Source organism: Vulpes vulpes, chromosome 8 (assembly GCF_048418805.1).
Source record: "Vulpes vulpes isolate BD-2025 chromosome 8, VulVul3, whole genome shotgun sequence".
Taxonomy (NCBI): domain Eukaryota; kingdom Metazoa; phylum Chordata; class Mammalia; order Carnivora; family Canidae; genus Vulpes; species Vulpes vulpes.
In genome coordinates this window covers 111,093,838-111,114,949 of record NC_132787.1, presented here as the reverse complement: position 1 = coordinate 111,114,949, position 21,112 = coordinate 111,093,838, and the positions used below count along the sequence as shown (strand labels likewise).

General features: G+C 65.7%; 1 protein-coding gene across 3 annotated transcripts in view; it reads right to left on the bottom strand.

Moving 5' to 3' along the window:
- Positions 1-1,377: 1,377 nt before the first annotated feature.
- Positions 1,378-21,112, bottom strand: part of PXDN (peroxidasin) — a 72,127-nt gene continuing 52,392 nt past the window's right edge. For all 3 annotated transcript variants that reach the window (XM_072767826.1, XM_072767825.1, XM_072767827.1), the window contains 11 exons: positions 20,685-20,797; positions 19,633-19,789; positions 16,262-16,370; positions 15,598-15,755; positions 12,276-13,779; positions 8,835-8,969; positions 7,744-7,952; positions 4,427-4,547; positions 4,181-4,313; positions 2,380-2,493; positions 1,378-1,726 (listed from right to left, as the gene is read on the bottom strand). In XM_072767826.1, coding sequence (XP_072623927.1) covers positions 1,607-1,726; positions 2,380-2,493; positions 4,181-4,313; positions 4,427-4,547; positions 7,744-7,952; positions 8,835-8,969; positions 12,276-13,779; positions 15,598-15,755; positions 16,262-16,370; positions 19,633-19,789; positions 20,685-20,797 — 2,873 coding nt within the window. In that variant the 3' untranslated portion in view covers positions 1,378-1,606. The remainder of the gene's footprint in view (positions 1,727-2,379; positions 2,494-4,180; positions 4,314-4,426; positions 4,548-7,743; positions 7,953-8,834; positions 8,970-12,275; positions 13,780-15,597; positions 15,756-16,261; positions 16,371-19,632; positions 19,790-20,684; positions 20,798-21,112) is intronic.

Genomic DNA, 21,112 nt, shown 5'->3' with positions numbered 1-21,112 from the left:
ACGGGGAGCCCCCGACGATACAGGCGCGGACGGCCCCTCCCCGAGCACGCGGGCCCAGCCACAGGTTCCCGCCGGCGCGGGCGCCGCCAGACGCTCCCGGGCCGCGGGTGCGCGGTCATCGTGTACCTGAGCAACTCCGTGACCCCGCGCGGCACACGCGGCCGTCCACTCTCGCCCACACAAATCGGTTCTGACATTTGGTTACTCCACGTGACTCGGTATCTCCCAGGAAGCCCCTGCCCCACGAGACACCTGCTCGTATTTCCCACTTCACGTTCTGAGCACGAGAAATCGAGCTGGCGGCGTCTAAAGCCCCAGTGGGTGCACTCACCCCGCCCCAGGGTCGTGGCAGCCGGGTCCCGGGGCCAGGGGGCTCCTGCCTGGGGTCGGGCCGGACCAGGCTCTGAAGCTGCCCACCACGTGCCTGCCCACCAGGGGCCCCGGCCTCCAGGCCAGCGCGGTGACCGCCACCCGGGCGCCCCCGCCGGGGACTCGCTGGCCGACACATACTGAGACCACCCGCGTCCTCGGGGGCCCCCCATGCGGGGCGGGGGCCTGGGTGTGTGCTCCGCTCGGCGCCCGCACGCGGTGGGCACTGGGGTCCGGGCCTGCGGAGCCGCGCTGCTGCGTTCAGGGACACGCTTCTCAGGACACAGGTGACTTCACCGTTTAGAACAAAACAGGAGGTTTTCGTCGATTAGGACGAGAGCGACCATGAGGTATGAGAGCTGCTTTTCTCTCGATTCTAACAGCTCTTGCGTAGCGGAAGTGATTTTTCTGCCATTCCTGACGCCTAAACACGGGCAAGATTTCATCAACGTCGTGCGTTTTGAAAATACAGATGAGGTAAAGGGTCGACTGCGCTTCTGTAAGGCACTCGCAGGACCTGAAGTCAGGAAGTCCCCAACGCCGGCGCCTCCGTCGGGGGGAGTCCTCCGCGCCCCGGCCGGGGCAGGACGGAACACGGACACGGGCCTTCCGTAGGAACAGGGCTTCGGGGCGTCCGCGCCAGGCAGCGTCACGCGAGTTGTGGCGAAAACCAACCCGTTTCTGCGTGCGGCTTCCTGTGGGTCTCACGGGCGAGGTGCTGGAAGCCGCGGGCGGGCGGGCGGGCGGGCGACCGAGCGGCGGGGCCGTCCCTCCGAGGACCGCACGCTGCTGCCTCGGCGGGGCCGCGGGGGCCCGCACCCCCGCCCAGACCGTCACCCTACGATCTGTCCTCCCTTTCTGCCGCGGCACGTGTCCTTCCGGCGGCTCCGCGACGCGCCCGAACCGCGGCTGGCTCTTCCGCGAGCTCCAGGTGTCAGAACCAAGCGGGACTCACTTTTGGTCGAGAAGAAACGGTGGTATCCGGGGAAGTGAATTTAGGAGACTAGATGACTTAACTGTGCAATTTAATAGTAGCACCAATATTTCATTAAAAACATTAAATAAAAACCTGAGAATCTAACGTGAAGTTAGGACACGTGTCCGTGGTTTCTCCTCCGAGCATGCTCTGGCCGAAGCACCCGTTCTCCACTGACACGGAAGGGTCCCTCCCGTGCGCAGGCCTGCGCCGGCCGTGGGGCTCGAGGACGCGCGGAGGGCCCCGGAGGCCTCCCCGTGCCTAGGGCTTCCTCCCCGTGCCGTCTCTCGGGCAGACCGGACAGCAGGCCCCGCGGGCTCTCACGGGCGCCGGGCACTCGGCGGGCTGGCAGGCTTCCACGAAGCAGGTGACCTGCCCGTCCTGGAGGAGAGAGGGCCCGACCGTCAGCTCCAGGGGCGCGGCGTCGGCATCACCCTGCCTGTCCGCCCTCCCGACCGTGCGCAGGTCTGTAACAGGGCTGGTGGGCCGCTGAGGAGCAGCTGCGGACACCCCGCACTGCGTCCAGAGGTCCCGCCCATCGCCCTGACGGCCCTCCGTCCCTGCAGAGAGCCCAGGACCACGGCGCCCGCCCCCGAGACCCCAGGATCACGTCCGGGATGTCCACCAGGAGGTCAAAGGAGGGAGATGCTGCTGGACCCCCGTGCCGCTCTGCTGTGATTCCCAAACAGCACGACCACCGAGGACCCCGGGGACCCCTCCCCTCCCGGACCATGGAACAAATCCCTGTGGACACCTCAGGCACCAGGCTGGCCCACCGATCTTCCAACCCACCTCCCCAGCCTCTGCCCTGAAGCCCCGGCCTGGACACCGCGGCCACTGCGGCCACTGCGGCCACTGCGGCCACTGCGGCACCCCCGTCCACTTCTGTGCAGACTGACAACCGCCTGGTGGGCCCAGCTCCTCGCTGGCGTGAAGAGCCCGTGGCCGCCTGGGGCAGCGTGTGCAGGCCGCCCTTGCACAGTGCTCCGGGGGAGGTCCGTGCACCCGTTCCCACGGCACAGCCCCGTACTCACACGGCACTCGCAGGCGGTGCATGCATCTCGCTTCCACTTGGCGCCGTTGGCGTGCGGCTCCCCGTCGGCATCCGTGCAGTCCGCGGTGCTGAGCCGGGACTCCAGCCTCTTTATCTGCAGCAAAGCAAAAAGGTACAGCGGTCACTTCCGGCGACGAGCTCAGCCTGGCAAGTGCATCTGTGCCTTCGCCTGCAGTGACGCCTCCTGCTCAACAGGATGCTTTAGATTCGCCCGTCACACAGCTGGCGGTGTCCCATGGCACGGCCCCGCATGACACTGCCGCGTCGGGGTTCAGGGGGCATAGGTTGCCCCATGGCTGCGGCCGGCAAGAGGACAGGAAGCAGGAGAGAGGCTCCCACAGTCCTCAGCGGCAACCGCCCAGGCACGAGCACCTGCCCCAAGACTCCCGGCCGCGGACACCTGCGAGCCGCCACCAGCCTGTGAGTCTCCCAGGGCGCCCTCCTCCTCGCTGCCACTGGCCGATGGCGACACGGCTGGGCGGCTTATCTCTCTGCACGTGGAGGGGCCGGCGGCCCACGAAACCCCCGCCTCATCTACTCCACCTCGAGAAGCGTTTTCCAAGCAACCAAATCTCCCAGCCCCGCAGAGGAGAGGGGACACCCCGGTGCGAACACCTGGCGATGCGTCCGCTCTGATCAAGGACGGCGCGCCGGGACTGACTGGACACGCACACCGCCCGCGGCGGACACTGACGCCTTCCACCCACTCCATGGGACAGCGCCGCGCACAGCACGGCCTCCCAGGGATGACCCATGGTCTCCGTGGCCTGGGTCACCTGGGCCCGTGCAGCCTGCATCCCCCCGCCCGCAGCCGGGACCGGCGCTGCCCGCTCTCAGGTGGGCTCTGGAGGGAAGTCGCCTCTGGCACTCGGGCCCCTCAGCATAATCGATCTTGAAGTTCCCAGGCCTCAGAGTTGGGTCCCGAATCCTGAAGCCGTGGCCACGGGCCAGGCAGGGAGGCTGGGGATGGGGAAGGGGGCCTCGGTGGCCGCTGACCGAATTTCAGCACGAAGCCAGAAGAAGCAGGACACATCTCGGCCAGCGTCTCCCTCGGAGACGATTAGGATACAGCTGCACGTGGGCGAACCAGGCCGGGCCGTGCAGATGGAGAGATGCCCACGAACTACCCACGTGTCCCCCGGGGAGCAGCCAACAGTCACAGCAGATGTTGCCCCTGCATTTCTCCAAACCTGCCACCCCCACCCAGCGAGCAGCCCGCCCTGAAATGCAGGGTGCGCAGAGTGAAGGGGATGCACAGCGGTGCTGTTTCCTCCTGCAGGTGGAAGGAGCCCTGAGGCCACGGGCGGCAGCCCCCGAGGTGCGGGGCGGGGCAGGCAGATGAGTCATTTTCTGCAAAACCCTAAAGGTCCTCGGAGAAGAGCCCAGGGCAGAAACCCTTGGTGCCGGTGGCGCCTGACCACAAAATACCTCTGACCCTCTCTGGGGACAAGGAGTCAACCGACGTTCCTGAAGAAGCATCTTTGGAACAGGACCCCTGAGGTTTGAATTCTCCGTGGCCCTAATCCTGACCTACGGCCGCTGCGGGGCTCCGGGCTGCCCAGGACGGTACCTGCCGGCAGCCCACCGTGAGAGCCCCCCGGCCACCAGGAAGCCCAGGGCCAGGCCCATGTAGCCAGATGCAGGCCACAGGAGAAGAGCCACCCGGACAGAAGTGACGCACCGCAGAGGCTCCCGACAAGGAGCCGGGGCCCACGTCACACCCGCAGGGTCGCAGGGGCAAGGCCGTCTGTGACGCGGGCAGGGCGCGCAGCGACAGGTACCTGTTCTCTGAGGTCCGTGATGGTCTTTTGCATTTCCAGAACGAAGTCCTTGAAGTCATTGGCGCCCGGTGCTTGTGGGTGCTCGCGCGAGGCGGCCGTGGCATTGCCCGGATGCTTCCTGCGTTTCCCGATGCTGCACAAGGGAGAAGCACAAGCAGCTCACAGACCTCGGCACGTCACACAGGCCGTGGGTCCCGGCGGCCACAGGCGCCCCGCCCCAGGCCCCTGCCCCAAGGACGGCCGTACCTCGGGGTCCCTGCGGGGCCTGCTTCCCCGGTGGGCTCATCCTCCTGGTAGCTGAACTCCAGGGACCGCTTGCCTCGGAAGTGGTAGGAAAACGCGTTGAACTGTCCCCGGGTCCTGCAGTCTGAAGTGAGGTGGGGGGTGTGAGACACCAGCTATCCTCCAGGAGCAATCGTGCCCATCCTGGGACGCGCCGCCTCGACGTCACGGCTTGTCTACGACGCCAGCGTGGCCTCCCTCCTCCCTCCATGGAAGGACAGCCTCTGGACCTCATCCTCCTGCTCCCTGGAGGCCCCAACCTCGCCCGGTCTCCTGGCCGACAGCCAGGGCAGCCTCCTGCGGGGACGCCCCGCACCTGCTGTCCTCTCAACCCTGTGCTGCCTACCCATACGCAGAGGCCGAGCACTAAGGCAGGGAGTCCCTGTCCTCCGCAGCCGGGGCACCTTGTGCTCCCTCCTCCGGCCCCAGGCTCTGCTCCCTGGGCGCCCTCTGCTTGGCCCTGACTACACCATCCCACGGACACCCGGTTCCAGCCTGGGCCCCACCGCCCAGGACTGTGGCCAAGGCTACAAACGGCCCTTCCCAAATGCTGAAGTGTCCAGAGCAGCGGCAGAAATCCCGGGAGGAAGAAAGGCTGCGGAAAAGGCTGGCACGCTCCTCCCTGGGCCAGCCGGCCGCGACCACCGCTGGAACGCAAGGACACGCCGCACACAGGACAGACCCGCAGACAACCCGTCCTCGCATTCTGGGATTTAACTCCGCAGCACCCAGCTTCCCACTCAAACCTGGCCCAGCTCCCGAGACCCCAGCCTGACACGGGTTCACAGGGGACAGGCCCCGGGAGGCCCCGGGTCACGCTCCGAGGGGGAAGCGCTCATCACCAGCAGCGTTCCTGGCCCGCAGCCCAGGCGGCCTCGGGGTGACAGGAGGTGCTCACTAGCGAGACTGACGGCCTACACCTTCCCAACCCAGAGACCTTCCCGTTCTCACACCTGGCAAACGTGGCATTTATGCTCCAGCCAGGTGACCCATGTCCAGGTGCCTAGTGGAGGAGCAGCCACAGGGGAGCCTCCTGGAGCTGCTCAGAGCGCCAGCCCCGCCCCCAGGGCTCCAGCCCCGCCCCCAGGCCCAAGCCCCGCCCACAAGGCCACAGCCCTGCTCACAGGGTGCCAGCCCCGCCCCCAGGGCACCAGCCCCGCCCCCAGGGCACCAGCCCCGCCCCCAGGGCTCCAGCCCCGCCCACAGGGCTCCAGCCCCGCCTACAGGCCCCAGCCCCGCCCCCAGGGCCCCGCCTCACCCCCAGGGCCCCAGCCCCGCCCACAAGGCCCCAGCCCCGCCCACAAGGCCCCAGCCCCGCCCCCAGGGCCCCGCCTTGCCCCCAGGGCCCCAGCCCCGCCCACAGGCCCCAGCCCCGCCTACACAGGCCCCAGCCCCGCCCACGTCACAACCTGCACCTAATCTGAGAACCGAACCCTGGGAGGGGCCGTCTACGCAGGGCAGGGGGAGGCCTGCCCAGCTCCTGCTGCGGACTGTGGCCGCCAACGGGCTGGGCGTGAGACCCCGTGTGGGAAGGGCGCAGCGCGTGCCCTGTGCTGCCCCCGCACACGCCGTCATTCCCGGGGAGGGCGGCCCGCTGCCTGCGACCTCCTCCGCTAGTTTAGGGAAAAATGCGTCTTCCCTTAAAACACACACGTGCACATGCATGTACAGACGGCGCGTGCATAAACACGTGCGGGCACACACAGGCACTCCTACACCTGCGTGCACACGCATGCACGTGTACTCACACAGACACACGTATCACAGGGATGGAGGCAACAGTGATTCGTGATAAAACTAACAACGCACAGACCCGATGACGTATATGAATCATTTATACTACCTTAAAGTCAGTGCAATTATTTGAAAGCGGCGTGCCTCTGGGTTTGCGTGTGCGTGCGTGTGCACGCGTGTGCCCCATCAGTCCCCACAAAGGGGCAGTTTCTCACTTCAGAAGAAGACACAGAAACTGCCCACGCGGAGGTTCTCAGGGCTCCCCGCGCGCCAGCCTCACACCAGCCTCACCCCTCGCTCCACAAACGCGCGGACGCTCTGCGGGAGCTCGAGCGAGCTGCTCTCTGATTTTTTAAATCGCAAAGTAAACAGCCCCTGACATTTGGGCCCGTCAAACCCCAATTCTTTGTCTTTCTGCTGCATTTCCAACGTGGCTTTTGACCTACGATGGAAGACGAAGCTCACGAAGCCTCCCTGACCCAGGGCAGCTCCGGACCTGGCGGGACAGCGTGGGGGTCTCAGCAGGTGCACGAGGGACAGCGGCCCGATGACGAAGCCCAGGGCCCGTGCCCATCTGTCCCGGGGCTCTGGGTTCTCTGAGCGACACAACGGAAAACCCAGCTCAGCTGCCACCAAGCAGCGGGGCCCCTGGTAACACTATCAGGACGCGGCGTTGTGTACACAATCAGCTTTGCCCAGGGGCTTCCGAAGAGCCGCCTCCTGCGGGTGCAAGGACCCAGCTCGCCGCCCTGGCCACCGAAACGCACGCGGAGCTGGACACACCAGCGAGGTTATTTCTTGAAAAAAAAAAAAAAAAAAAAAAGCTAAAACAAAACAAAAACAAGTTTCCCTTGGATGTAATAACGAGAACGTGACTGTTTCGGGACGCGGGGCGGGCGGTAAACCGGCTGAATCTGCACGTGAATCCTAGACTATTACAAATCACGTGGGCCACACACCCGGCGCCGCATCTACACTGTACGCAGGCATCGTATATGCACGCAGACAGGACAGCCCGACGGAGGCAGAGCCACAACCGGGTCAGACACCCAGCCACGCGCAGACGTGCGCAGAGCAACAGCGCTAACCCGCGGCCCGGGGCCCTACCAAGGAGGACCCGCAGAAAGGAGGGGGCGGAGGGGGCAGAGGGCAGGAGAGCGGCTCCCGGGCCGGACACGCCCGGCCTCCTCGACCGCGGGCAGATGCAGTTTGAGTAAAGCCCCAATTACATCCGAATTAGGAGATGGTGGCAGCGAGCCACAGCGGGACCTGGGGACACGGGGAAGCCGCGGGGACCAGCCCCAGCTCACGACCCCTGACGACATGCTCCAGGACCTGCCGGCACAGGCGTTTGGAACGCGCAGCAAACGTGTCTACACAGTGAGTCTGACGTGTGCTGTGCTCCCTGGGGAGTGCGGGTCGGTGTCCCCCGCGGGCTCCAGACCCAGACCCGGCCGGGCCCTCCTCCCTGCCCCGTGGGTGGCCGCCTGAGCCGTGGGCCACAGGCGGCGGGGACGGCGCACCCCGCCCGCACCCCGGACGCGCACCTTCACAGCAGTCCTGCCACACGCGCAGGTCCACCCTGGGAACTTCGTCACAGCTGCCGTACCCGTGGGGGAACTCCGCCACGCGGAACACGTCCCGCTGCACACGTGTGATGTTGTCGGCGTTGTCGCACAGAATCCTGGCCAGGGACGTCTGCTTGATCTGCGTCAGCTGCGCCGGGGAGAACACCCCCGGGTTTTCGTACCACAACCTGTGCTTCCCCGGGGCCAGAGGAAAGCAGAGAGGCACAGACACGGGTGAATGGCAACGCTCCCCGGAGGCCTGTCCCCGCGTGACGCCACCCAGTCGACGTGGACTCACGGGGCGACGCACGGGCCCGGTTCCCTTCTCAAGAAACAACAGAGAATCTGGGCTGAAGCCGGCAGAAGGTCAGCTCCGCCACCAACGGCTCCTGCCTCCCTGCGTCTCCAGAAAGGTGCACGCCTTCACCTGTGCCCTGCAGCACCTGTCTTCACCTGTCCCCGGGACACCTGCACCCACTTGTCCCCGTGGCCCCGGCCTTCACCTGTGCCCTGCAGCACCTGTCTTCACCTGTCCCCGGGACACCTGCACCCACTTGTCCCCGTGGTCCCTGCCTTCACCTGTGCCCTGCAGCACCTGTCTTCATCTGTCCTCACAACACCTGCACCCACTTGTCCCCGTGGTACCTGCCTTCACCTGTCCCTTGTCCCTTGTAGCACCTGCCTTCATCTGTCAACATGGTACCTGTCTTCACCTGTCCCGTGTAGCACCTGCCTTCACCTGTCTCCATGGTACTTGTCTTCACCTATGCCCTATACCACTGTCTTCACCTGTCCCCATGGTAAACTGCCTTCACCTGTGCCCTGTGGCATCTGTCTTCATCTATCTCCAGTGTACCTGTCTTCACTCGTAGCAGTGGCACCTGTATTCACCTGTCCCCTACAGCATCGGTGTTCACCTGTTCCTGTGGCACCTGCATTCACCTGATGTCTACATCACCTGCATTCACCTGTCCCCCAGACACCTGTGCTCACCTGTGCCCTGTAGCACCTGTCTTCACCTGTCCCCTATAGCATCTGACTTCACCTGTCCTTGGGGCACCTGGGTTTACCTGTCCCCATCTCTCAAGCGCTTGAACTGCGTGCTCAGCAGACACATTAGGGTGGGCCCCAGCCGGCTGCCTGGGACCAAGTCTTCCACCATGAGGGCAGGGAATAAGTCAATGTTGAGTGGGGATCCATATAACCTACCAAAAAAAAAAAAAAAAAAACAATAAACAAGTGAATCCTTAAATTTGCTGAAAAAAGGTGTAGGCAGTGAATAAAGCAAACATGAAAAAAAGTCCTCATTTTTTATTATTATTTAGTGTCTTTCCCACTTTCTGTTAACAAAGAAAATTTGCTATTCATTTCAAGCATCTATCCATATTTCTAAAAATCTCCATACTTTGTTTATATATACGTGAATAACACACACACAGGCACACATTTAAGTTTAGAAACACCAAGCTGGTACAAAGAAAATTAACGAAAACCAAGCTGGTAGAAAGAAAAGTAACATCCCACTTCTCCATTCAGAAATAACCACGCCTGATGCTGTTCCAGTGTCTTTTCTTTTTTTTCTTTTTTAAAGATTTATTTATTTATTCATGATAGAGACAAAGAGCAAGCCAGAGACACAGGAGGGAGAAGCTGCTCCATGCAGGGAGCCTGACGTGGGACTCGATCCGGGGCTCCAGGACCACGCCCTGGGCCAAAGGCAGGCGCTAAACCACCGAGCCTCCCAGGGATCCCTTTTTCAATGTATTTTTAAATATTTTATTTATTTATTCATTTATTTATTTGATAGAGTAACAGAGAGAGAGCACGCGCGGGCACAGAGACGGGGAGAGGCAGAGCGAGGAGCAGCAGAGCCCGGCTGAGCGGGGAGCCCGGCCTGGGGGACTCGAACCCAGGACCCCGAGCTCCCGGCCTGAGCCCCCAGGCGCCCCCAGAGCCAGATCTTTAAGGGACTAATTGTAACACCGGGTTCCCCTACTTCTTGGACGAGCGTGCGGCCTGCGAGCCCACGGCCACGGGGCCCAAATGCTCCGGAACAAACACGCTGGGCGAACCCCTGCGGCCCGCGGGGTCCCGAGCGCAAGAGGCCCCGGCGCCCAGCGGGGATGCCCGTGGCTGGGGCTCAGGCCTCGGCCCGCCGAGCACGGCCGTAAGGGCGGCCACCCGCACCGCCTGGCACGCGAGGGCCGAGGTGGGTCCCAGGAGCCGGCTGGGGGCGGGTGTGGGCACCTGGGGCAGGTGTGGGCACTGAGGCCGCCACGCCGCTCGCCCTCCACGAGCCCGCGGCCCCGCTGGCACAGCCTCCACGTCGGGCCCCCTCTGCGGCCAGGCCGGGCGCCCTCCCCGCGGCCGCCGCAGAGCAGCAGTGGGAGCCACTGGGCCGTGCCAAGGGGGGGCCACTTCAGGGGTCCCCGGCTCGAGGGGCGTCCCTCCGCGCCCGCAGCCCCGGCCCTCCCCGCGGCCAGCAGTCCTGCGGCCCTCCGCCCCCCACCCCTCCGCGGCCCTGCAGCCCTCCACCCCTCCGCCCCTCCACCCCCCCCCCGCCCCTCCGCGGCCCTGCAGCCCTCCACCCCCTCCGCCCCTCCACCCCCCACCCCTCCGCGGCCCTGCAGCCCTCCACCCCTCCGCCCCTCCACCCCCCCGCCCCTCCGCGGCCCTGCAGCCCTCCGCCCCTCCACCCCCCACCCCTCCGCGGCCCTGCAGCCCTCCACCCCCTCCGCCCCTCCACCCCCCACCCCTTCGCGGTCCTATAGCCCTCCACCCCCTCCGCCCCTCCACCCCCCACCCCTCCGCGGCCCTGCAGCCCTCCACCCCCTCGGCCCCTCCCCCCCACCCCTTCGCGGCCCTATAGCCCTCCACCCCCTCCGCCCCTCCACCCCCCACTCCTCCGCGGCCCTACAGGCCTCCACGCCCTCCGCCCCTCCACCCCCCGCCCCCCACCCCTCCGAGGCCCTGCAGCCCTCCACCCCCTCCGCCCCTCCGCCCCTCCACCCCCCACCCCTCCGCGGCCCTGCAGCCCTCCACCCCCTCCGCCCCTCCACCCCCCACCCCTCCGCGGCCCTGCAGCCCTCCACCCCCTCCGCCCCTCCACCCCCCACCCCTCCCGCGGCCCTATAGCCCTCCACCCCCTCCGCCCCTCCACCCCCCACCCCTCCACCCCCTCCACCTCTCCAACCCTCTGCGATCCTCCATCCCTCCGCCCTCCGCCCTCCGCAGGGGCACTAAGGCCATGAACTATGTGAGCTGAGGGGGGCAAAGGAGCGGAACGCGGGCGGAATCCGCGGCCACCGGGGCTAACGGCGTCTCCACTGAACCCTCGGACCCCGGCGCCGAGACCAGCCCGACCCCGACCCCGACCCCGACCCCGGAGCGCAGAGCTCAGACCCGGAGGCCGGCGTGGACCTGGGCGCAGGCCCGAGACCCGCAGGGCTGGGGGGGCGCCGCAGGCGTGGCGGGGAGCCGTGGGTGGGGGGGGCCTGACCCCAGAAGGCCGCGCCCTGCGGGGCCGGACACAGCAGAGCGGCCTGCGGGAGGAGCCTCGGCGGGAGGGGATGGGAGCCCCCCCCCCAGGAAACCCCAGGAGGGCGGGAGCGAGGGAGGGAGGCAGCCCCGGCGCGGGCCGGGACCCCAGGAGGGCGGGGGCCGAGTGTGCGGGCCACGGGGGGCACGGGGGGGGGGCACGACGGGGAGGGGCCGGTGCCCGGCAGCACCCATCCTCCTGGACCTGGCCCTGAGCCCCTGCCGCCTGTGGGGGGAACCGCAGCTCCACCCCGCAGCCACACCCCGCAGTCCCCCCGCAGCTCCCCCCAGCAACTCCCCCCGCAGCTCCTCCCCACCCCACCCCCACCCCACCCCACCCCCCTGCTGCAGCTCCACCCCCTGGGCCCTAACCACAGCAGCTCCCCCTGCAGCTAACCGCCCCGCAGACCCCTTCCCCGCAGCTCCACCCAGGAGCTCCCCCCCCAACAGATGCCCCTACGGCTCCACCCCCGTGGCTCCACTATGCAGTTCCACCTCCCCCCAAGCTCTACCCCTGCCAGCCTCCCGCACCCCGCAGCTCCCCCTCGGAGCCGCCCCCACCCCCGCAGCTCCACTCCCGCAGATGCCCCCACAGCGCCACCCCCCTGGCTCCACTCCGCAGCTTCACCCCTCCACAGCCTCCTCGCAGCTCCACCCTCATAGCCCCCGCAGCTCACCCCTGGAGCTCCCCACCTACATCCCCCCCAGCCCTTCTCCCCCAGCAACTCCACCCCGCAGGCCCCGCAGGCATTCAGGGGAGGCCACAGGAACACCCCCCCACAGCCAGGCTCCCCCAGGGGGGCCCTTGTGCTCCCTGCAGGCCGTCCCCTCCCTCTGCACCAGCTCCCCCACTGCAGGCGGCCCCTCTGCAGGCTCCACCCTCCGGGGTCCAGGGTCCCCTCCACCACCCGCGGGGCTGCTCCCTGGTGCGGCCTTTACCGACCAAAGATGCCCCGCGGTCCCCGTGGACTTACCGTCTCAGCTTCTCCCGGATCTCGGGGTTCTTGATCTCGTTCTTCAGGTCCTCGAAGGTGTGGGCAGCCGACAGGTTGCAGTAGACCCGGTACTCGTGGTAGGGCGGGATGCCGTGGTCACGGCCCCGCTGGATGTTGATGGCGGCCAGGTCCAGGGCCACCGTGTGCGCCATGGAGAAGAGCCGCTCGGTGAGCTCCGTGTTCAGCAGCTGGGTGGGCAGGCGCATCTTGCCCGCCACGCCGAACAGGCCCCTGAGCAGCGGGTCGATGCCGCCCTCGTTCACGATGCGGAAGGGGGAGAAGAAGGCTTTGTGCAGGGGGACGTGTCCCTGCGCGATGGGCTCGAAGTCCTCGTCCAGCCGGTAGAGCACGGGGTTGATGAGCGTGTGGCCGAACCTGAAGGCGGCCGTGGCGAAGGCGTTGAAGATGCCGGCGTTGACGCCCGGGTCGTAGCCGCGGTACTCGCCCAGCACCTTCATGCCCACCTCGCCCAGCACCTTGGGCAGCCAGTGCTGGTAGGTGATGTGCTGCATCTGCGCGCCCACGATCTTCCTGGCCTCGTGGTACACGGTGTCGCCGTCCCAGTGCGGGTTCAGGCCGAGCAGCTCCGTGGCCACGCGGTTGTGCTCCCGGAACCAGAGCGTGTGCATGCTGGTGAGGCCGAGCTGCTCGTTGGCGCGGTGGTCCCCGGCCAGGAAGCAGGGGATGGGGCTCTCGTGCTCGTCCCGCATGCACTCCGTGGGCGGCCCGGTGGCGAAGGGCAGCAGCGGCTTCCCCGAGCGCTGCACGATGCCCTGCCGCAGCAGCCCGCGGTGGCTGGCCAGGTCCCGGATGGCGCGCGCCTCGTGCTCCGTGCTCCCGTACACGTTGGAGGCGTCGATGTAGGAGGTGAGCTGGTTGATCTGCTCCCGCGGGTACACGGAGTTCATGAGCAGGGACGTCATGCCGCTGCCGCACACGGGGCTGGAGCGCACGAAGAACATGCAGCGCGCCCCGTTCCTGACGCGGGGGTCGTTGGGGGGCACGGCGACCGAGAAGCACGGGGGGTCGCTGCTGCACACGGAGCTGCAGTGCTGCCCGTCGGAGAAGCGGGCCTGGCTCAGGGCCACCACCGTGGAGTCCAGGTCGTGGTCCAGAAACTGGCCCCACTGCATCAGCATGTGGGTGAACTGCTCGTCGGGCGTGACGGTCTCCGTGCCGATGAGCGAGGTGGACACGAGCCGGGGCATGGGGAGCGCGTGCCCGTGGTACAGCCGGCCGGGGTTGACGCCCCGCGGCGTGTTGAAGCCGTTCTCGTACACGGCTTTCAGCAGGCGCTCGAAGGCGGTCAGCGAGGCGCCCCACATGGGGTGCTGCAGGTTGTTGCAGGTGCCGTCGTGGGTGCGGTACTTCTGGTGGAAGCACATGTCCGAGCAGTTGTTCACGCGCCGGTGCGCGGTACAGCCCGACAGGTTGGCGATGAGGCTCAGGTACTGGGGCGACACCAGGTCGTTGTAGTGGTAGCCTGCGGCAGAGGGGAGCGCCTTACTCCCCGGGGCGGCGGCGCGACACGCGGCCCCAGCCCCCAGTCCTCCCCAGACCTGCCCACTGGGAGGGGACGGCCCGGGGTCCACTCGGCAGGGAGGACCCGACGTGCACCAGGGCCTGCTCTGGGGGCTGCCTGCAGACCCCCGCACCCAGCAGGGGCGTGTGTCTGCACACGCACCCTCGGCCCACCCTGCCGGGCGCCCCTCACCACGACCTCTCCGCAGTGTCTGCTCAGAGCCGATCGACACGGACTCTGGTGTAAGGGAACCGGGCCAGTCCCGATCTGTGGGGGCAGTGTCTGAACGACCCCCCACGAGGCGGGAGGCAGGAGGTGTCACCATCAGAAGCGGGCACCGGCGGGCTGCGGGAGGCCCGGGACACCAGCTGCACACCCCCAGGCTCAGTCACCCCCGGAGGCTGCGTCAGCAGGCAGGTCCCCAACACGGGCTCGGACGCCAGGGTGCGGGGCTCCGTTCAGTTAGCTCGGGAAGTGCCAGCAGCCCCGGCGGTCGGGGGTCGCGGACAGGCCCCGGGGGAGGCCCCCTTCCGCACCGCGACCAGGGGCCCCGGCTGTCTAGGCTGCACACGCAGGCCGCCCCATGTGGTGGACGTGTGACAGCCGGGGCTGCAAGCAGCTGACGAAGCTGCGCCCCGCGCCTCCGACAAAACCGGGCAGCGGGTGACCCGGGGCACGAACCAGCCGGATGATGGCCGCGCACCAGGAATCCCGCCAACCGCCCCGACCGCCTCCGACCACATCGTCCCGTGCTCCGCGCTAGAAACGGGCACTGTCCCCGGACGCACACAGGGAGCCACCCGCGAAGACGCTAGACGTGAGGACGGGTAGTGCCCGAGAGCCCGGGACACAGGGATCCCGGGGGGCTGTCGGCGGGCGGCTCCGATGGTCTCTCTCTTCCGCCGGGATCATGACCCCGGCTTTGTGGAAGCAGGACCAGGGGCTGGGGGAGCCGCGTTGCGGTGCACGCCTGGAGCTTCCGGAGGTGAGACACCTCCTCCCACCCCCCTGCACCTGCTCCTCTGCGTCACTGAGCGTCACCTCTGGCCTTCCAGCCCCCGGGGGCAGAGACCCTATCACCTGACTCCCCACATTCAGGCCGCAAGTGATGTCACCTCCACCTTCCAGCCACATCTGGAGACACTCCACACACCAGGCACCTCACTGCCAGCAGGTTCCTCTCTCCTGGGACACCCCATGGACACCTGCCACACCGGCACCCCTTGGACACCCATGGACACCCCACAGACACTTGCCACACCAGACCCCCCCAGGACACCCCACGGACACTTGTCATGCCAGGCTCCCCGGGACACCCCACGGTCACCTGCTGACCCGGTCCCCCCGGGACACCCCACAGACACCTGCCATTGCACATTTGTATCCAGGAACGCTCAATTCTTAAGGACGTTTCCACCCTGACGGGAAGGTGGGCCCACTGACGGCAAGTCAGGAGACCCCGGAGCTCGGCGCACACGCTCACGAGAGCTTTAAACGGCCGCTCGCGGCCGAAGGAGAAGGGAGGCTCCGACAGGGTGGAAACCCCGGCCGCTAGCACCTGTGCTGGCAGCGGGTCCACACGGCACCAGGGCGGCCTGACGCCCCTGTCCGGGGTTCCCGCAGCACAGACGAGTGGCCAGGTCCCAGGGGCCAGGTCCCAGGTCCCAGGGGCCCGACCTGCCCGGGAGGCGGTGGCTGCAGGACCCAGCACGGCCCACACCTGGGCAGGCGTGTCCTCACTCAGCGGGGCACGCGGGGGTGGGTTGGGGGGGGACTGACTTGTTCCGTTCAGGTCGACCATGAGGCCGTGCTGCACGTGCTCCTGAATCAGCTGCAGCGTCCGCTCAAATATCTCTCCCGCGCGCGCCTGCTCCACGGTGTAGGGGTCTCTCGGGTAGCGGAACAAGGCCAGCAGGTCGTTGGGGGTTCGGGGGCGGCTGCCAGGGGGTCAGGAGCACACGGGGAAGACAGAAGAAACGTTTGAGGACACAAATCAGTCACATCCAAAAATATAATTATTGCCACTAAGTATTTCTGTAGCTACTTTTCTAGAGACGTGATGTTGCGTACCTTACTCATCCCAAGTGGAAGGCATCAAACACAACAAAACCAAAGACACTAAAAACAAACAATTAAGTCAATAGAGAAAACACAGGTCATCTGTTCCAGTTACGATGCAGAATAAAACGCTTAGGATCTGCCAAGGAGGACTACGCTACGGCCTGAGGGCCTGCTCTCGGCCGAGCCCTCCGAGAACCTGTGCTCTGTGGCTCCTACTCAGGGCGCGGCTCTGGGATCTGACCCCCACGACACCTGATGCCGACGCCGATTACGTCGATGCTCAAACTACAAGGTTTTCCCTCAGACGCAACAGGTCCCGGCTCTGCGCCCCCCCAGAGGCCGAGCGAGCGGAGGTGTGCGCGCGCCTCCACCCCCGCCGTACCTGTCAAACAGGTGTGTGCGGGTCGAGTTGATGGCTCTGTCCACGGTCGCAATCGCTTCCACAATCGAGGTGGCCACGAACGGGTCGCCGTTTCGACTGACGTCGGGAACTGGAAAACAGGAAGCCGTTGGTTACACAAAGCCGCCCCCGCGTGCCTCCCGCGGTGGCGTCTGCACGCGCCGTCCTTTACACGTGAGGCTCACGGTCCCCGCGTCCTGTCTCGCACAGCGAAGCTGCAGTCACCCCAGGGGCCGGGTCCCAGCAGGACGCACATCACAGACCTTAGTCCTGACATCACGCGATGCCCCTAAGACGACGGGAAAGGGGACATGGAAGGGGACAGGGCAGTTGTCCCGGCACAGCAGGGCTGCAGGCGCTCTGGGCAGCGCGGCCGGGGGCCTGCGACCCTCGAGCTCGGTCCATCCCGCCGAAGGCCAAACCCTCCCCGACACGGATCCCCGTCACCACCCCGGGCAGACCGCCACCCACACACACGGGAGCACGCATGCACACGGTTAAGCCTGCGGCCCTCTGAAGCTGTGCCAGATCTTCTTCTTTTAAAAGATTTTATTTATTTGAGAGAGAGCACGAGTGGGAGGAGAGGGAGAAGCAGGCCCCCCGCTGAGCAGGGAGCCCCACGCAGGACTCGATCCCAGGACCCCGAGAGCGTGACCTGAGCTGACGGCAGGCGCCCCACCACTGCGCCCCCGGGTGCCCCCGTTCCTCACTTCCTACTCGCCTCGTCTTTCCCGTCCCTGAACACCACAGCTTCCGAACAAATCCCCCCACCCGACCAGTCGGCCGCGGCTGGTGCCCACGGCACCAGGGACACGCTCGGCCTGCGGCTGCACGGCCTTCCCTCGGCTCGCCGCCTTCCCACGGAATTTGACGCTGCTGGAAGGACCTAGAACAACGCTTCTCACTTGGCCTGGGGATACGCTTCCTCCCCACCACTTCCTACCCCCCGGGATACACTGCGTTCCCCCCCCCCCCAGGATACACTTCCTCCCCTGGGATACGTTTCCTCACCCCCCGGAAAACACTGCCCCCCCCCCGGGATACACTTCTTCCAGACTGGGATACACTTTCTCCCGTGTGGGAAATCCTTCCTCCCGCGTGGGAAATCCCTCCTCCCACCTGGGACACATACACTTCCTCCGCCTGGGGTGTCCCTCCTGCCGACTCCTCACACCTCCGAGCCGTCCTTTGCAGGGTCAGGCTCATTCTCTGTCCTCGTCTGACCCACAGGTCCCCAGACCTGACTGGTCCCCGCTCTGGCGTCCCGACACCCACTCTTCCTTGGTCCGCTCAGGGGGGTGTGCCACTTCCTCGTCCCGCCAGAGCGGCCGAGGCCCAGCTGCCAGCCGCCTACCTGCCCAAGGCTGCCCCTGGGCAATCCCGTCGGTGCCATGGTCACCCGCCAGCCCTGACCTGTGGACACAGAAGTCGACGCCCCTTCCCTGCCGGGTCTGCCCTGCTCTGTCGGCCAGGTTGGCGGCCATGGCGGCGGCCCATGGGATCTGCGGCCAGTCACTGGGCTCACGGCCTCCTCGCACCTGTCCCTACGGCCGGTGCCACCGCTGAGCAAAGCAGACCGCCCACGGACTTCCCACATACGCGGAATAAGAACCAAAGGAAGGCGTGGCCAGCAAGGCCCCAGACCGGCCGGCCTCCCCGGGGCCTCCACGGGCCTCGTGGTTTTCGGCGCGTCCAACCTCAGGCTCCGCACTGGCCGCTGCACGTGGCTCTGTTCTCAGAATTTGCTGGGGTGGGTGGTCCTCTCCGGCGGCCTCCCCGCAACCCCACGCTCCCGGCTGGAACCTACTGGTGGCTCTGCTGCTCCTCGTTCCTGTGCCACCAGCATCTCCACGCTGAGCGGGAAGGGGCTGCCTAACGCGACCCTTGGGCGCATCCCGACACTGGGTGCACCCCGACGCGGGGCACCCTGCACAGAGCCCGGTGCAGCCGCCCCTGCACGCTCTGCAAACCCGACCCTCTCACCGCTGCCGGTGAGCCGCTCCAGCGTCTGAACCATTCACCCGCCCGCGCACCACGTGGCCCAACAGCGTTTCCTCACACAGAAACCCCCACTCGGTTTGTCTCCAACGGAGCCAAATTTACAAAGGTGTGAACCTAATATTTTTATGCCAAGTGGTAGACAAATGAATCAGATGATTTTACACATTTTTGTGACTGATATTTCATTATTACAAACAACTTGGATTTTTCTCTAAATGATGATCACAAAGATAATTTGAAAATATATACCTACCTACCTACCTTTACAAAAAATATAGGACATTCACCCAAACATCAATGGTGGTTATTTCTTGGAAGTAGGATCATGGGTAGGAAATTGTTTTTAAATCTCATATGTAAGTAATTTGTATCAAAATCAACATTTTTTTGGTATCAAAAATTGTAACTGAAAAAACTAAAATCACAGAACTCATCAATCTAATTTTACATCCATTTCACACACCATATATAATGAGAAAATGATATTTTTCCCTTAAAAACCTCCCTAAACCAGGCTCCCAGCTATTCCTCTATGGTTCCCATTTGGTGAACACCCACGGGCTTCAGGCACCGGGGGGTGCTGGGTGCACAAGCCCACCAGACCCCGTCCCACCTGCTCAAGAGTGGGAAAGGCAGCTGCACGGCCCAAGTGAAGGATGTGGAAGCTCAGGCCGGGCCGCCCAGGATGGCACAGGGGAAGCTGGACGGGATGGGATGGGTGTGAGATGCGAGTCTGGGTCAAACCTGAGACTGCGGGCTTCACCCCGGGGCCACGGCCCACAAGGAGGTATTTGCGACACATCACGGGACCCGCAGTTTGAGGAAGGCGGTGGCTGTGTGTGTGGACGGAACAGGGGAACGGGGCCGGCAAGGGGCAGACGCAGAGGCTGGATCCGGTCCAGGGCAGGGGACGGCCCCCGATGGAGGACACTGGTCCTGGGAAGACGCGTGGCCCCATCCAGAACGAGAGCGAGCACAGCAAAGCGGCACCGGCTCTTAAAGCAACGGCCACGTCGGCTCGGCACGCCCGCCAGATGGTGACTTGACCACACGCTGTCCAATCTGAATGGGTCTGGGTGACAGCCGTGCCAACCACCGAATCCCTGACCAAGGAGGGCCCACGGGGCCTGCAGTCTCGGGGTGGCAGCGAGAGGGGGCAGCTGCCCGAGGGCGTGATGCCGGCCAGGCAGCAACCCTCTCGGGGCCCTGGCGCCCCCCTTGCCCCCTGCAACCAGGGACACGCCACCTTCCGAGAATCTGACGGCGGGTCTGGTCTCTGGAGCACCCTGGGCCACGTGCTCCCCTGCTGCCTGCGCCCATGCTGCGAGCGTCCCGCCGGCCCGCGAACTCACCGCTCACGCTGAGCACCATGCTGACAGACGCCTGGCCGATAGTGTTCCGCGCCACGCACTCGTAGCGGCCTGCGTCCGCGGTCCCGACGTCGTGGATCGTCAGGAACCCCTCGGGGCTAATGTGAAATTTCCCACTTTCCGTCACCTGAACCCCATCCTGGAGCGAAGCAGAACAGAAAGGACGCCAGGAATAAGGCGGGAAGCAGGAGCTGTTCCACTTGGGGGCAGAGGGACCACCGTGAGCACCGCACAGGTACGCGGGGCCCAGACGCTCCGCTTGGGTCTGTGCAAAACTGCAGAGAAGGGGAGATTCACCCCAGTTTACTGAAACTCGTCTTCAACTCTTGCAAAAGATCCAAAAAGATGAAGACAGAGAGCAAGGTCCTTGGATTCTGCAGGACCAGGGGTGGGGGCCCAGAAAAGGAAACCCCCCAGGGGACCCGCATGACGGCGGGAAAGGCACAGAGCGTGGGCACCGGGTGATGCAGCGGGGCCCTGGCCAAGGTCTCCCGGGACACAGGACACCTGAGCCACAGGGGCGGAGGGCAGGCGACGGGCCCGGCCGAGGACAGGCGGGAGCACAGCCACGGGCCAGCGGGGCGGCCACGCGGGGTCCCGGCATAGGGCAGCTGAGGGCTGGCGGGCGGGGGATAAGCGGCCCCCAGGATGCAGGTCTCCGGGGAGGGCCCCCTGCCGTGGGCCCCCTGCCCTCCACGGACACACACCCCGTTGACACCCTCGATCCTAATGGCCAAAAACCGCAACACAATTTAGTCTTGGGCTTCACAGGCGCCACGCAGAGAACCGCGGTAACCACCGAAAACCTTCTCTGTTGACGATGGGGCCACGGATCTAACCGGAGGGTTTGCTTTGCTTTTGTCACTGAGAGGAACGCAAAAAGGAGAGCGTTCCGGTCCGTTTCCTTCCCGTTTTGCTACTAAGGGTCGCACAGCATCGGGGCTACAGTGCGTGGTTTTCTCCGCAGGGACCCTGCGTGGGAGCGGCGAGCTGGGGGCTGCTCTCACCCCGCGCCCCGGCCTGCGCCCTGGTACCTTGTTCCAGGTGATGGCGGGCTCGGGCTCGCCCTGGGAGCTGCAGGGCAGCTGCACGTTGCTGCCCACATCCACCGTCATGTCGCTGGGAATGCTGGCAAACACCGGCGTGACTGCAAGGCAAGGAGGGCCAGCTGACCGGGGGGAGGACCTGGACCCTCGTCACCTGAGCCGCAAAGCTTCAGAAGGGCACAGCCCCTCGTCCTCAGCCAGGGCAGGCCCAGGGCACTCCTGGCCGGCACGAGGTCCACACACACACCCCCCCTCCCCCCCGCTCCCAGCTGTGTCTACATGGAGAAAGGGGGCGGAGGGGACAGGCCCTGGGGAGAGGCTGGCGTGAGGCCGGGAGATGCACACTTAGGAGAAAAGCTGGTCTCACCTGGGGATCGAGGGGCCTGGGCTTTCAGGGACCCCCCACATTCCCACAC